Source organism: Pseudophryne corroboree, chromosome 8 (genome assembly GCF_028390025.1).
Source record: "Pseudophryne corroboree isolate aPseCor3 chromosome 8, aPseCor3.hap2, whole genome shotgun sequence".
Classification (NCBI taxonomy): Eukaryota; Metazoa; Chordata; class Amphibia; order Anura; family Myobatrachidae; genus Pseudophryne; species Pseudophryne corroboree.
Genome location: NC_086451.1, coordinates 492,909,574 through 492,927,384, shown reverse-complemented (window position 1 = coordinate 492,927,384; position 17,811 = coordinate 492,909,574). Strand labels below are relative to the sequence as shown.

Here is a 17,811-nt window from a genome sequence, read left to right as displayed (position 1 = left end):
GTGTGGTGTGCACCAGTAACCGTGCATGTTCTGCAGCAGTGCTATAAAGGGGCAGAGTAAAGCCGGTCAGCCGGAAAGCATTAGCACTGTAAACAGAACAGATCTGTAAGGTAAAGTGCGCTAGAGAGGAGAGAGTCAGGAACAGGTTAAGTTTAATTATTATTTTGTGGTCATATTAATGTGTGGGCATAATGTGTAAGAGGCACTACTACTGTGTGGCATAATGTGAAAGGGGCACTACTACTGTGTGGCATAATGTGAAAGGGGCACTACTACTGTGTGGCATAATGTGGAAGGGGCACTACTACTGTGTGGCATAATGTGGAAGGGGCACTACTACTGTGTGGTATACTGTGGAAGGGGCACTACTACTGTGTGGCATACTGTGGAAGGGGCACTACTACTGTGTGGCATAATGTGAAAGAGGCACTACTACTATGTGGCATAATGTGAAAGAGGCACTACTACTGTGTGGCATAATGTGGAAGGGGCACTACTACTGTGTGGCATAATGTGGAAGGGACACTACTACTGTGTGGCATAATGTGGAAGGGGCACTACTACTGTGTGGTATACTGTGGAAGGGGCACTACTACTGTGTGGTATACTGTGGAAGGGGCACTACTACTGTGTGGTATACTGTGGAAGGGGCACTACTACTGTGTGGCATAATGTGAAAGAGGCACTACTACTATGTGGCATAATGTGAAAGAGGCACTACTACTGTGTGGCATAATGTGGAAGGGGCACTACTACTGTGTGGCATAATGTGGAAGGGACACTACTACTGTGTGGCATAATGTGGAAGGGGCACTACTACTGTGTGGTATACTGTGGAAGGGGCACTACTACTGTGTGGTATGCTGTGGAAGGGGCACTACTACTGTGTGGTATGCTGTGGAAGAGGCACTACTACTGTGTGGTACGCTGTGGAAGGGGCACTACTACTGTGTGGCATAATGTGGAAGGGGCACTACTACTGTGGCATAATGTGGAAGGGGCACTACTACTGTGTGGTATACTGTGGAAGGGGCACTACTACTGTGTGGCATAATGTGGAAGGGGCACTACTACTGTGTGGCATAATGTGGAAGGGGCACTACTACTGTGTGGCATAATGTGGAAGGGGCACTACTACTGTGTGGTATACTGTGGAAGGGGCACTACTACTGTGTGGCGTACTGTGGAAGGGGCACTACTACTGTGTGGCATAATGTGAAAGAGGCACTACTACTATGTGGCATAATGTGAAAGAGGCACTACTACTGTGTGGCATAATGTGGAAGGGGCACTACTACTGTGTGGCATAATGTGGAAGGGACACTACTACTGTGTGGCATAATGTGGAAGGGGCACTACTACTGTGTGGTATACTGTGGAAGGGGCACTACTACTGTGTGGTATGCTGTGGAAGGGGCACTACTACTGTGTGGTATGCTGTGGAAGAGGCACTACTACTGTGTGGTACGCTGTGGAAGGGGCACTACTACTGTGTGGTATACTGTGGAAGGGGCACTACTACTGTGTGGCGTACTGTGGAAGGGGCACTACTACTGTGTGGCATAATGTGAAAGAGGCACTACTACTATGTGGCATAATGTGAAAGAGGCACTACTACTGTGTGGCATAATGTGGAAGGGGCACTACTACTGTGTGGCATAATGTGGAAGGGACACTACTACTGTGTGGCATAATGTGGAAGGGGCACTACTACTGTGTGGTATACTGTGGAAGGGGCACTACTACTGTGTGGTATGCTGTGGAAGGGGCACTACTACTGTGTGGTATGCTGTGGAAGAGGCACTACTACTGTGTGGTACGCTGTGGAAGGGGCACTACTACTGTGTGGCATAATGTGGAGGGGGCACTACTACTGTGTGGCATAATGTGGAAGGGGCAATACTACTGTGTGGTATACTGTGGAAGGGGCACTACTACTGTGTGGCATAATGTGGAAGGGGCACTACTACTGTGTGGCATAATGTGGAAGGGGCACTACTACTGTGTGGTATACTGTATACTGTGGAAGAGGCACTACTACTGTGTGGCATAATTTGGCAGGGGCACTACTACTGTGTGGTATACTGTGGAAGGGGCACTACTACTGTGTGGTATACTGTGGAAGGGGCACTACTACTGTGTGGCATAATGTGGAAGGGGCACTACTACTGTGTGGTATACTGTGGAAGGGGCACTACTACTGTGTGGTATACTGTGGAAGGGGCACTACTACTGTGTGGTATACTGTGGAAGGGGCACTACTACTGTGTGGTATACTGTGGAAGGGGCACTACTACTGCGTGGTATGCTGTGGAAGGGGCACTACTACTGTGTGGTATGCTGTGGAAGGGGCACTACTACTGTGCGGTATACTGTGGAAGGGGCACTACTGCGTGGTATACTGTGGAAGGGGCACTACTGCGTGGTAACGCCCCTCAGGACGTCTTGTTTCGGCGTATACACAAGCCTTTCCTCTTTCAAATATTTGGGAGAGGGGGGGGGGGGGGCAACAGTCCCTTACTTTGCCTGGGGCTCTCGAGCCCCTAGATGCACACCTGATCGCCACACTTATAGTGTAAATGTCATGTAATCAGACTTACATGAAGATCCTCTCACTATACAGTAAGAGAGGCTAAATATTAGATCAAGTGCACGAGTCTAAAATACATTTAATAGTGTGCACGACATTAAAAGAATATGCTTCAGTAGCACCTTGGCTTCAAGGATATGAGTCTATTGTATAAACATCAGGGTCATGACCCTCTTAGGCTAATGTTGTACCTGGGTAGAGGTCACTCATACTGTCCCCCGAGTCACTGTCCTCAGAATCGCTGTTGTCGTGCTCCCACAATTGTCCTTTCTTCACCGCTGGCTGTTCACCCCCAGAGTGGCGCTGGCTCTTCTTGTTTCGAAGGCAGGCAGGAACATACGGCACACCTTGTTTCTGACATTCCTCATCTGATGAAAGTCATGTTTAAAGCCATTTATTTTTTGTACCAGATAATTATTAGGTGCTATTAATTAGTTTTTTTTGTTATTTTTAACATTCCCTATTTCTGCAGCTCAGCAAAGAAACCATCCATTAGAGAGAGACAACACAGAAATCTGTCGTTATTAGATACCAAGCACCCCCTACAGGGATCAGCGTCAGTCTGAGAGAGCCAGCACCCCATACAGGAGTCAGCGTCAGTCTGAGAGAGCCAGCACCCACTACAAGAGTCAGCATCAGTCTGAGAGAGCCAGCACCCCCTACAGGAGTCAGCGTCAGTCTGAGAGAGTCAGCACCTCTTACAGGAATCAGCGTCAGTCTTAGAGAGCCAGTACCCCACATAGGAATCAGCGTCAGTCAGAGAACCAGCACCCCCTACAGGAGTCAGCATCAGTCAAAGAGCCAGTACCCCCTACAGGAGTCAGCATCAGTCTGAGAGACCCAACACCCCCTACAGGAGTCAGCGTCAGTCAGAGAGCCAGCACCCCCTACAGGAATCAGCATCAGTCTGAGAGACCCAACACCCCCTACAGGAGTCAGCGTCAGAGACCCAACCCCCCCTACAGGAGTCAGCGTCAGTCAGAGAGCCAGCACCCCCTACAGGAGTCAGCGTCAGTCAGAGAGCCAGCACCCCCTACAGGAGTCAGCGTCAGTCAGAGAGACCAAACACCCCCTACAGGAATCAGCATCAGTCAGGGAGCCAGTACCCCCTACAGGAATCAGCGTCAGTCTGAGAGAGCCAGCACCCCCTACAGGAATCAGCATCAGTCTGAGAGACAGCACCCTCCACAGGAGTCAGCGTCAGTCAGAGAGACAGCACCCCATACAGGAGTCAGCATCAGTCAGAGAACCAGCACCCCCTACAGGAGTCAGCATCAGTCAAAGAGCCAGTACCCCCTACAGGAATCAGCGTCAGTCTGAAAGAGCCAGCACCCCCTACAGGAGTCAGCGTCAGTCAGAGAGACAGCACCCCATACAGGAGTCAGCATCAGTCTGAGAGAGACAGCACCTCCTACAGGAATCAGCATCAGTCTGAGAGAGCCAGCACCCCCTACAGGAATTAGCATCCGTCTGAGAGAGCCAGCACCTCCTACAGGAGTCAGCGTCAGTCTGAGAGAGCCAGCACCCCCCACAGTAATCCGTGTCAGAAAGACAGCACCCCCTACAGGAATCAGCATCAGCTTGAGAGAGCCAGCACCCACTACAGGAGTCAGCATCAGTCTGAGACCAAGCACAACCTACAGGAATCTGCATCAGTCTGAGAGACCCAACACCCCCTACAGGAGTCAGCATCAGTCAGAGAGCCAGCACCCCCTACAGGAATCCGCATAAGTCTGAGAGACCCAGCACCTCCTACAGCAAGCCTGACCAACCTGTGGCTCTCCAGCTGCTATGAAACTACATGTCTCAGCATGCTCTGCCACAGTTTTAGCATTCGCTAATGGCAAAACTGTGGCAGGGCATGCTGGGACGTGTAGTTTTACAACAGCTGGAGAGCCACAGGTTGGCCAGGCCTGTACTACAGGAGTCAGTGTCAGTCTGATAGACCCAGCACCCTCTACAGAAGTCAGCATCAGTCTGAGAGCCAGCACCCCCTACAGCAGGGGTGGGGAACCTCAGGCCCGCAAAGACACTTGATCCGACCCTCCCAGGCTCACCTAACCAAGGTAGATGCCGGGCGCCCGCTGAGATTTTGTTACTAGCGGGCGCCCGGCTTCTTCCCCTCAGCAGCAGCCAGAGGTAGGAGCTCACTCCTGACATTTTTAAGTTGATAATTTTTGTATGGCCCCGAAGGATTTTTATAAATATCCAAATAGCCCTCGGTAGAAAAAAAGGTTCCCCACCCAAGCACCACAGGAATCGGTGTCAGTCTTGAGAGAGCCAGCATTCCATACAGGAGTCAGCATCTGTCTGAGAGACCCAACACCCCCTACAGGAATCAGACCGTTCATACATTGCCCTCCACATATCGACGTGCTATCTTTTAGATAGCAGCACCAATACAGACAGCAGTGATTCACCACCGCTGTCATACAAGAGGGGGGGGGGGGGGGGGGGGGGGAAGCAGTATCAACGCACGTTGTAGTTCATGTATACATTACATATACACCTTAATCATTTATATTATGTACATTTTGACAATTTTTTAACATCAAATTATTAGTATTTGGCCATATATGCCTAAAATATAGCTGCAAATACATTAGAGGCTGTACAAAGGGCAACTAAAATGGTGCTTGGCCTCCATCACACAACATACACAAAAATACTAAAATATCTTAATATGTATGGTGTGGAGCAGAGAAGGGAAAGGGGGGACATGATAGTGACTGTCACATATATCAGGGGTATCCCCACGGTACAGGGGGAGACATTCCTCACAGGGAGAGAAGTAAAAGAACACGAGGACATGAGAGAGACTGTCACATATCAGGGGTATCACCACGGTACAGGAGGAGACATTCCTCACAGGGAGAGAAGTAATAGACCACGAGGACATGAGAGAGACTGTCACATATATCAGGGGTATTACCACGGTACAGGAGGAGACATTCCTCACAGGGAGAGAAGTAATAGGACACGAGGACATGAGAGAGACTGTCACATATCAGGGGTATCACCACGGTACAGGGGGAGACATTCCTCACAGGGAGAGAAGTAATAGGACACGAGGACATGAGAGAGACTGTCACATATATCAGGGGTATCACCACGGTACAGGAGGAGACATTCCTCACAGGGAGAGAAGTATTAGACCACGAGGACATGATAGAGACTGTCACATATATCAGGGGTATCACCACGGTACAGGAGGAGACGTTCCTCACAGGGAGAGTAGTAATAGAACACGAGGACATGATAGAGACTGTCACATATATCAGGGGTATCACCACGGTACAGGGGGAGACATTCCTCACAGGGAGAGAAGTAATAGGACACGAGGACATGATAGAGACTGTCACATATATCAGGGGTTATCACCACGGTACAGGGGGAGACATTCCTCACAGGGAGAGAAGTAATAGGACACGAGGACATGAGAGAGACTGTCACATATATCAGAGGTATCACCACAGTACAGGAGGAGACATTCCTCACAGGGAGAGAAGTAACAGGACACAAGGACATGAGAGAGACTGTCACATATATCAGGGGTATCACCACGGTACAGGAGGAGACATTCCTCACAGGGAGAGAAGTATTAGACCACAAGGACATGAGAGAGACTGTCACATATATCAGGGGTATCACCACGGTACAGGAGGAGACATTCCTCACAGGGAGAGAAGTAATAGGACACGAGCAGTGATCGCAAAATACGCGTTATAGCGCGTTTTTACGCGCTACAGAAGAAGAGGGACTCACTTTTTAAATATGAGCGGGTCCTGCAGGACGCGCTATGATGCAGAGTCCTGTGTGCGCCTCAACCAATACTGAAATGCTATTGGCTGAGGCGTGCACAGGACTCACAGCGCGTCCTGCAGGACCTGCTTATTCCTCAGTAGCCGTCCTCCCTGTCACGCACCGCCGGCAACATGCCCCATCCGTCCTTATTGTAACGAAGATGAGGGGGCGGGCCCGTGTGTGTGAAACCAATAGCACATCCCCGCACACACGCTCCTCATTCTGGTCCAGCCCTGCGCTCCACCCGCCGTCTACTGCTCCGGGTTGCTGTGGCCGGGGTGATGAGCGTGTGTGCGGGGATGTGCCCAGCTCCTGAGACCATTCCACTGCTCCGGCTGCCGGCGGGGCTGAGTCCAGCAGGCGTAATGACATGCTGCTGTGCACACCGTGGGGGAGAGTGTAGCGGCTGCACCGCGTGGTCTACGTCCTGGAAGACGTGCACTGGTGAGTACGGGCCCTGGCAGTTGGGTGGTCTGATTCTGGCTGGGCGCTGACTGGCATCAGCATGGGCAGCTGGCTGGTTCAGAGCTGCACGCAGGTCCGCATGAGCAGATATTGGCAAACACTGTGCTGTATGTATCTGCCTCTGCCATATACAGGCTGCGTGATCATGTGTGTATCATATCAGGGTGGGAACCTGGATTGGTCCAGGCCGTTGGTTGACAGTAAATGCTAGATGCAAGTGGCCTAAGGGACCTTTTACGTCAGGGGAGGAGCCACGACACAAGGGGGAGGAGCTAGCACACCGGGATAGTTCCTCTACTATCCACGCCACCAACAATCGCTCGCCACAGAGCCTGCGAGGGTACATTTCGGGTACCCTGTTCAGCCGTAGCTCCTCCCCCTGGTGATGTGTCTCCTCCCCTAGTGACATCAGAAGGTCTCTTCTCCCACTCAGATTTAGAACCAACCGTTAGTTGACCCTGCAGTAGCTGACAGCAGGCGGGGAGCGGTATTTGTGGTGCGCTGTGCGGATTCTGTAGGTTTGGTTCTAAATCAGAGTGGGAGAAGGGATCTTCTGATGTCACTAGGGGAGGAGACATCACCAGGGGGAGGAGCTACGGCTGAACAGGGTACCCGAAAAGTACCCTTGCGGGCTTGCTTCGCTCGCCACCTGATTACTAAAGGTAATAGTTGGTGGCGTGGATAGTAGAGGAACTATCCCGCTGGCCTAGCTCCTCCCCCTTGTGTCGTGGCTCCTCTCCCTGACGTAAAAGGTCTCTTAGGCCACTTGAATTTAGCATCAACCGATTCTGTAGCGCGGTGTAGTGTGTCTATCTCACCACTGCAACGTGAACAGAAGGGCCTGGTAACAGGGGGTATGGCGACACTGTCACCCATTCATGTGACCACGGGGCACACATACATGCATACAGCTGTCCCTGGTCCCTTTTCAATGCTGCTCTGTTCTCTTCCTCTCTGTCCTGTACAGCAGGAGGCAACCTGTGGCTCTCTCAGGCAATTAGTCTGTAATGCCAGCACATGGGATCCCGGCATTCATGCTACAAATGCCACTATCTCGATGTATAAAATCCCAACAGGGATGAGTATTTCCCCCTGCTCCCTACCCCCTCACGCTAACAATCTGTTCCCACAGCCTAACCTCCCCCTTTACTGCCTGACCCTAATCCCCCCTTCCTTTTCCTAAACCTAACCCACAGGCTGTGATTAAGGTCAGGATTCCAGCGTTGGTCTCCTGCCCCTGTAGAGTTCCAGCCTCCAAATTCTAACGGGTGTCGGGATTCCGACATCTTCACCGCATCACACCTACAGTACTTTGTGGGGTTTTTCTATAGATAGTACCTTAGGTAATTCTGGATGTTAGAATAGAGAAAGCCTTTTACTGTCGGCATGCTGGCCATTGCATTATTATCATTTATTTATAGCTCTACAATAATTAGAGGACAACAGACTGGGTCCTGCAGGACATGCTGTGAGTCAGAGTCCTGAGGAATGGTACTGGATGAGTTGCACACAGGACTCTGACTCACAGGGTGTAACGCAGCACCTGGTCATTCCTCAGTGGCCATATCCCCTGTTAATCACCTCCTTACCCACGAGTACTGCCCAAACTGCTTTCTACCCTTACCCCCAGCACATTTTGCCCCTAACCTCCTCTTGCACTGAGTACTGGCCCGACTGCTATCTACCTTTACCCCCTCCCTACCTCCATCACAACCCCCTTTATTGCCTGCCCCTAACCCCTCGCCGCTGCACTGCCCCAACTGGTATCAGCCCCTACCCCCAGCACTACTTGCCCCTAAAACTCTCCTTGTCGCCCAGCACTGTCCCATCTGTTTTCTGCCCTCATGCCCCCATAATATGTGACGGGACCCAGAAATAGTGGAATAGGACCCCAATTTTTTCAAGTGAGGGGTCCCTGGGACCCACAAATATTTTCGCTCTGCGCGATCACTGACGAGGACATGAGAGAGACTGTCACATATATCAGGGGTATCACCACGGTACAGGGGGAGACATTCCTCACAGGGAGAGAAGTATTAGACCACAAGGACATGAGAGAGACTGTCACATATATCAGGGGTATCACCACGGTACAGGAGGAGACATTCCTCACAGGGAGAGAAGTAATAGGACACGAGGACATGAGAGAGACTGTCACATATATCAGGGGTATCACCACGGTACAGGAGGAGACATTCCTCACAGGGAGAGAAGTATTAGACCACGAGGACATGAGAGAGACTGTCACATATATCAGGGGTATCACCACGGTACAGGAGGGAGACATTCCTCACAGGGAGAGAAGTAATAGGACACGAGGACATGAGAGAGACTGTCACATATATCAGGGGTATCACCACGGTACAGGGGGAGACATTCCTCACAGGTAGAGAAGTAATAGGACACGAGGACATGAGAGAGACTGTAACATATATCAGGGGTATCATCATGGTACAGGGGGAGACATTTCTCACAGGGAGAGAAGTAATAGGACACGAGGACATGAGAGAGACTGTCCCATATATCAGGGGTATCACCACGGTACAGGGGGAGACATTCCTCACAGGGAGAGAAGTAATAGGACGTGAGGACATGATAGAGACTGTCACATATATCAGGGGTATCACCACGGTACAGGGGGGAGACATTACTCACAGGGAGAGAAGTATTAGGACACAAGGACATGATAGAGACTGTCACATATATCAGGGGTATCACCACGGTACAGGAGGAGACATTCCTCACAGGGAGAGAAGTATTAGACCACGAAGACATGAGAGAGACTGTCACATATATCAGGGGTATCACCACGGTACAGGAGGGAGACATTCCTCACAGGGAGAGAAGTAATAGGACACGAGGACATGAGAGAGACTGTCACATATATCAGGGGTATCACCACGGTACAGGAGGAGACATTCCTCACAGGGAGAGAAGTATTAGACCACGAGGACATGAGAGAGACTGTCACATATATCAGGGGTATCACCACGGTACAGGAGGAGACATTCCTCACAGGGAGAGAAGTATTAGACCACAAGGACATGAGAGAGACTGTCACATATATCAGGGGTATCACCACGGTACAGGAGGAGACATTCCTCACAGGGAGAGAAGTAATAGGACACGAGGACATGAGAGAGACTGTCACATATATCAGGGGTATCACCACGGTACAGGAGGAGACATTCCTCACAGGGAGAGAAGTATTAGACCACGAGGACATGAGAGAGACTGTCACATATATCAGGGGTATCACCACGGTACAGGAGGGAGACATTCCTCACAGGGAGAGAAGTAATAGGACACGAGGACATGAGAGAGACTGTCACATATATCAGGGGTATCACCACGGTACAGGGGGAGACATTCCTCACAGGGAGAGAAGTAATAGGACACGAGGACATGAGAGAGACTGTCACATATATCAGGGGTATCACCACGGTACAGGGGGAGACATTCCTCACAGGGAGAGAAGTAATAGGACACGAGGACATGAGAGAGACTGTCACATATATCAGGGGTATCACCACGGTACAGGAGGAGACATTCCTCACAGGGAGAGAAGTAATAGGACACGAGGACATGATAGAGACTGTCACATATATCAGGGGTATCACCACGGTACAGGAGGAGACATTCCTCACAGGGAGAGAAGTAACAGGACACGAGGACATGATAGAGACTGTCACATATATCAGGGGTATCACCACGGTACTGGAGGAGACATTCCTCACAGGGAGAGAAGTAATAGGACACGAGGACATGAGAGAGACTGTCACATATATCAGGGGTATCACCACGGTACAGGGGGAGACATTCCTCACAGGGAGAGAAGTATTAGACCACGAGGACATGAGAGAGACTGTCACATATATCAGGGGTATCACCACGGTACAGGGGGGAGACATTCCTCACAGGGAGAGAAGTAATAGGACACGAAGACATGAGAGAGACTGTCACATATATCAGGGGTATCACCACGGTACAGGAGGAGACATTCCTCACAGGGAGAGTAGTAATAGAACACGAGGACATGATAGAGACTGTCACATATATCAGGGGTATCACCATGGTACACGAGGAGACATTCCTCAAAGGGAGAGAAGTAATAGGACACGAGGACATGAGAGAGACTGTCACATATATAAGGGGTATCACCACGGTACAGGGGGAGACATTCCTCACAGGGAGAGAAGTAATAGGACACGAGGACATGATAGAGACTGTCACATATATCAGGGGTATCACCACGGTACAGGGGGAGACATTCCTCACAGGGAGAGAAGTAATAGGACACGAGGACATGAGAGAGACTGTCACATATATCAGGGGTATCACCACGGTACAGGGGGAGACATTCCTCACAGGGAGAGAAGTAATAGGACACGAGGACATGATAGAGACTGTCACATATATCAGGGGTATCACCACGGTACAGGGGGAGACATTCCTCACAGGGAGAGAAGTAATAGGACACGAGGACATGATAGAGACTGTCACATATATCAGGGGTATCACCACGGTACAGGAGGAGACATTCCTCACAGGGAGAGAAGTAATAGGACACGAGGACATGATAGAGACTGTCACATATATCAGGGGTATCACCACGGTACAGGAGGAGACATTCCTCACAGGGAGAGAAGTAACAGGACACGAGGACATGATAGAGACTGTCACATATATCAGGGGTATCACCACGGTACAGGGGGAGACATTCCTCACAGGGAGAGAAGTAACAGGACACGAGGACATGATAGAGACTGTCACATATATCAGGGGTATCACCACGGTACAGGGGGAGACATTCCTCACAGGGAGAGAAGTATTAGACCACGAGGACATGAGAGAGACTGTCACATATATCAGAGGTATCACCACAGTACAGGAGGAGACATTCCTCACAGGGAGAGAAGTAACAGGACACAAGGACATGAGAGACTGTCACATATATCAGGGGTATCACCACGGTACAGGAGGAGACATTCCTCACAGGGAGAGAAGTATTAGACCACGAGGACATGAGAGAGACTGTCACATATATCAGGGGTATCACCACGGTACAGGGGGAGACATTCCTCACAGGGAGAGAAGTAATAGGACACGAGGACATGATAGAGACTGTCACATATATCAGGGGTATCACCACGGTACAGGGGGAGACATTCCTCACAGGGAGAGAAGTATTAGACCACGAGGACATGAGAGAGACTGTCACATATATCAGGGGTATCACCACGGTACAGGGGGAGACATTCCTCACAGGGAGAGAAGTAATAGGACACGAGGACATGATAGAGACTGTCACATATATCAGGGGTATCACCACGGTACAGGAGGAGACATTCCTCAGAGGGAGAGAAGTAATAGGACACGAGGACATGATAGAGACTGTCACATATATCAGGGGTATCACCACGGTACAGGAGGAGACATTCCTCACAGGGAGAGAAGTAATAGGACACGAGGACATGAGAGAGACTGTCACATATATCAGGGGTATCACCACGGTACAGGAGGAGACATTCCTCACAGGGAGAGAAGTATTAGACCACAAGGACATGAGAGAGACTGTCACATATATCAGGGGTATCACCACGGTACAGGAGGGAGACATTCCTCACAGGGAGAGAAGTAATAGGACACGAGGACATGAGAGAGACTGTCACATATATCAGGGGTATCACCACGGTACAGGGGGAGACATTCCTCACAGGGAGAGAAGTAATAGGACACGAGGACATGAGAGAGACTGTCACATATATCAGGGGTATCACCACGGTACAGGGGGAGACATTCCTCACAGGGAGAGAAGTAATAGGACACGAGGACATGAGAGAGACTGTCACATATATCAGGGGTATCACCACGGTACAGGGGGAGACATTCCTCACAGGTAGAGAAGTAATAGGACACGAGGACATGAGAGAGACCGTAACATATATCAGGGGTATCATCATGGTACAGGGGGAGACATTCCTCACAGGGAGAGAAGTAATAGGACACGAGGACATGAGAGAGACTGTCACATATATCAGGGGTATCACCACGGTACAGGAGGAGACATTCCTCACAGGGAGAGAAGTATTAGACCACAAGGAAATGAGAGAGACTGTCACATATATCAGGGGTATCACCACGGTACAGGGAGGATACATTCCTCACAGGGAGAGAAGTAATAGGACAGGAGGACATGAGAGAGACTGTCACATATATCAGGGGTATCACCACGGTACAGGAGGAGACATTCCTCACAGGGAGAGAAGTAATAGGACACGAGGACATGATAGAGACTGTCACATATATCAGGGGTATCACCACGGTACAGGAGGAGACATTCCTCACAGGGAGAGAAGTATTAGACCACAAGGACATGAGAGAGACTGTCACATATATCAGGGGTATCACCACGGTACAGGAGGAGACATTCCTCACAGGGAGAGAAGTAATAGGACACGAGGACATGAGAGAGACTGTCACATATATCAGGGGTATCACCACGGTACAGGAGGAGACATTCCTCACAGGGAGAGAAGTATTAGACCACGAGGACATGAGAGAGACTGTCACATATATCAGGGGTATCACCACGGTACAGGAGGGAGACATTCCTCACAGGGAGAGAAGTAATAGGACACGAGGACATGAGAGAGACTGTCACATATATCAGGGGTATCACCACGGTACAGGGCGGAGACATTCCTCACAGGGAGAGAAGTAATAGGACACGAGGACATGAGAGAGACTGTCACATATATCAGGGGTATCACCACGGTACAGGGGGAGACATTCCTCACAGGTAGAGAAGTAATAGGACACGAGGACATGAGAGAGACTGTCACATATATCAGGGGTATCACCACGGTACAGGGGGAGACATTCCTCACAGGGAGAGAAGTAATAGGACACGAGGACATGAGAGAGACTGTCACATATATCAGGGGTATCACCACGGTACAGGAGAAGACATTCCTCACAGGGAGAGAAGTAATAGGACACGAGGAGATGATAGAGACTGTCACATATATCAGGGGTATCACCACGGTACAGGGGGAGACATTCCTCACAGGGAGAGAAGTAATAGGACACGAGGACATGATAGAGACTGTCACATATATCAGGGGTATCACCACGGTACAGGAGGAGACATTCCTCACAGGGAGAGAAGTAATAGGACACGAGGACATGAGAGAGACTGTCACATATATCAGGGGTATCACCACGGTACAGGGGGAGACATTCCTCACAGGGAGAGAAGTATTAGACCACGAGGACATGAGAGAGACTGTCACATATATCAGGGGTATCACCACGGTACAGGAGGAGACATTCCTCACAGGGAGAGTAGTAATAGAACACAAGGACATGAGAGAGACTGTCACATATATCAGGGGTATCACCACGGTACAGGAGGAGACATTCCTCACAGGGAGAGAAGTAATAGGACACGAGGACATGATAGAGACTGTCACATATATCAGGGGTATCACCACGGTACAGGAGGAGACATTCCTCACAGGGAGAGAAGTATTAGACCACGAGGACATGATAGAGACTGTCACATATATCAGGGGTATCACCACGGTACAGGGGGAGACATTCCTCACAGGGAGAGAAGTAATAGGACACGAGGACATGAGAGAGACTGTCACATATATCAGGGGTATCACCACGGTACAGGGGGAGACATTCCTCACAGGGAGAGAAGTAATAGGACACGAGGACATGATAGAGACTGTCACATATATCAGGGGTATCACCACGGTACAGGGGGAGACATTCCTCACAGGGAGAGAAGTAATAGGACACGAGGACATGATAGAGACTGTCACATATATCAGGGGTATCACCACGGTACAGAGGGAGACATTCCTCACAGGGAGAGAAGTAATAGGACACGAGGACATGATAGAGACTGTCACATATATCAGGGGTATCACCACGGTACAGGGAGGATACATTCCTCACAGGGAGAGAAGTAATAGGACAGGAGGACATGAGAGAGACTGTCACATATATCAGGGGTATCACCACGGTACAGGAGGAGACATTCCTCACAGGGAGAGAAGTAATAGGACACGAGGACATGATAGAGACTGTCACATATATCAGGGGTATCACCACGGTACAGGAGGAGACATTCCTCACAGGGAGAGAAGTAACAGGACACGAGGACATGATAGAGACTGTCACATATATCAGGGGTATCACCACGGTACAGGGGGAGACATTCCTCACAGGGAGAGAAGTATTAGACCACGAGGACATGAGAGAGACTGTCACATATATCAGGGGTATCACCACGGTACAGGAGGAGACATTCCTCACAGGGAGAGATGTAATAGGACAGGAGGACATGAGAGAGATTGTCACATATATCAGGGGTGTGGCCGGAGAGACCCCCAGCCCACGTGGACAATGGGCGCTGCAGCACTGAAGGGGTTAACCCCTAGTGCCCGGCGCCATGTTGCGGACAATAGGCGCTTGGCGTCACTGTTAAATGTACTTACAGCGCTGGGCGCAGACTGTTAAAAAATATGTTTAATGATGTGTCTTAACATGTCATATGTAGTGCTCTGTGCACAATTGCAGGAATACATGTTTAAATAAGACTTTACTCACCGGTAAATCTATTTCTCGTAGTCCGTAGTGGATGCTGGGTACTCCGTAAGGACCATGGGGTATAGACGGGCTCCGCAGGAGACTGGGCACTCTAAAGAAAGATTCAGTACTATCTGGTGTGCACTGGCTCCTCCCTCTATGCCCCTCCTCCAGACCGCAGTTAAGGAAACTGTGCCCGGAAGAGCTGACATTACTAGGAAAGGATTTGGAATCCAGGGTAAGACTCATACCAGCCACACCAATCACACCGTACAACTTGTGATAACTATACCCAGTTAACAGTATGAATAACAACTGAGCCTCAGTAACAGATGGCTCATAACAATAACCCTTTAGTTAAGCAATAACTATATACAAGTATTGCAGAAAGTCCGCACTTGGGACGGGCTCCCAGCATCCACTACGGACTACGAGAAATAGAATTACCGGTGAGTAAATTCTTATTTTCTCTGACGTCCTAGTGGATGCTGGGTACTCCGTAAGGACCATGGGGATTATACCAAAGCTCCCAAACAGGCGGGAGAGTGCGGATGACTCTGCAGCACCGAATGAGCAAACTCAAGGTCCTCCTCAGCCAGGGTATCAAACTTGTAGAATTTTGCAAAAGTGTTTGAACCTGACCAAGTAGCAGCTCGGCAAAGTTGTAAAGCCTAGACCCCTCGGGCAGCCGCCCAAGAAGAGCCCCCTTCCTTGTGGAATGGGCTTTTACTGATTTAGGATGCGGCAGTCCAGCCGCAGAATGCACAAGCTGAATCGTGCTACAGATCCAGCGAGCAATAGTCTGCTTTGAAGCAGGAGCACCCAGCTTGTTGGGTGCATGTAGGATAAATAGCGAGTCAGTTTTTCTGACTCTAGCCGTCCTGGAAACATAGATTTTCAGGGCCCGGACTACGTCCAGCAACTTGGAATCCTCCAAGTCCCTAGTAGCCGCAGGCACCACAATAGGTTGGTTCAAATGAAACGCTGATACCACCTTTGGGAGAAATTGGGGACGAGTCCTCAATTCCGCCCTGTCCATACGGAAAATCAGATATGGGCTTTTACACGATAAAGCCGCCAATTCTGACACACGCCTAGCCGAAGCCAAGGCCAACAGCATGACCACCTTCCAGGTGAGATACTTCAACTCCACGGTTTTAAGTGGCTCAAACCAATGTGATTTAAGGAAATCCAACACAACGTTGAGATCCCAAGGTGCCACTGGAGGCACAAAAGGGGGCTGAATATGCAGCACTCCCTTGACAAATGTCTGAACTTCAGGCAGTGAAGCCAGTTTTTTTTGAAAGAAAATAGACAGGGCCGAAATCTGGACTTTTATGGATCCCAATTTGAGGCCCATAGTCACTCCTGACTGGAGGAAGTGCAGAAATCGACCCAGCTGAAATTCCTCTGTAGGGGCCTTCCTGGCCTCACACCAAGCAACATATTTACGCCATATGCGGTGATAATGTTTTGCTGTCACAACTTTCCTAGATTTTATCAGCGTAGGAATTACTTCATCTGGAATGCCTTTTTCCGTTAGGATCCGGCGTTCAACCGCCATGCCGTCAAACGCAGCCGCGGTAAGTCTTGGAACAGACAGGGCCCCTGTTGTAACAGGTCCTGTCTTAGAGGCAGAGGCCATGGGTCCTCTGAGATCATTTCTTGTAGTTCTGGGTACCAAGTTCTTCTTGGCCAATCCGGAACGATCAGTTTTGTTCTTACTCCTCTCCTTCTTACTATCCTCAGTACTTTGGGTATGAGAGGAAGAGGAGGGAACACATAAACCGACTGGTACACCCACGGTGTCACTAGTGCGTCTACAGCTATTGCCTGAGGGTCCCTTGACCTGGCGCAATATCTTTTTAGCTTTTTGTTGAGGCGCGACGCCATCATGTCCACCTGTGGCCGTTCCCAACGATTTACAATCAGTGTGAAGACTTCTGGATGAAGTCCCCACTCTCCCGGGTGGAGATCGTGTCTGCTGAGGAAGTCTGCTTCCCAGTTGTCCACTCCCGGAATAAACACTGCTGACAGTGCCTGTACGTGATTCTCCGCCCATCGAAGAATCCTTGTGGCTTCTGCCATCGCCATCCTGCTTCTTGTGCCGCCCTGGCGGTTTACATGGGCGACTGCCGTGATGTTGTCTGACTGAATCAGCACCGGTAGGTTTTAAAGCAGGGGTTCCGCTTGATTAAGGGCGTTGTAAATGGCCCTTAGTTCCAGAATATTTATGTGTAGGGAAGTCTCCTGACTTGACCACTGTCCTTGGAAGTTTCTTCCCTGAGTGACTGCCCCCCAACCTCGGAGGCTTGCATCCGTGGTCACCAGGACCCAGTCCTGTATGC

At 50.0% G+C, this 17,811-nt stretch overlaps 1 protein-coding gene across 1 annotated transcript in view; it reads right to left on the bottom strand.

Moving 5' to 3' along the window:
- The window catches only part of SURF2 (surfeit 2), a 116,922-nt gene that overhangs the window by 27,410 nt on the left and 71,701 nt on the right, over window positions 1-17,811 (bottom strand). The window contains exon 4 of the mRNA XM_063938460.1: window positions 2,782-2,958. Coding sequence (XP_063794530.1) covers window positions 2,782-2,958 — 177 coding nt within the window. The remainder of the gene's footprint in view (window positions 1-2,781; window positions 2,959-17,811) is intronic.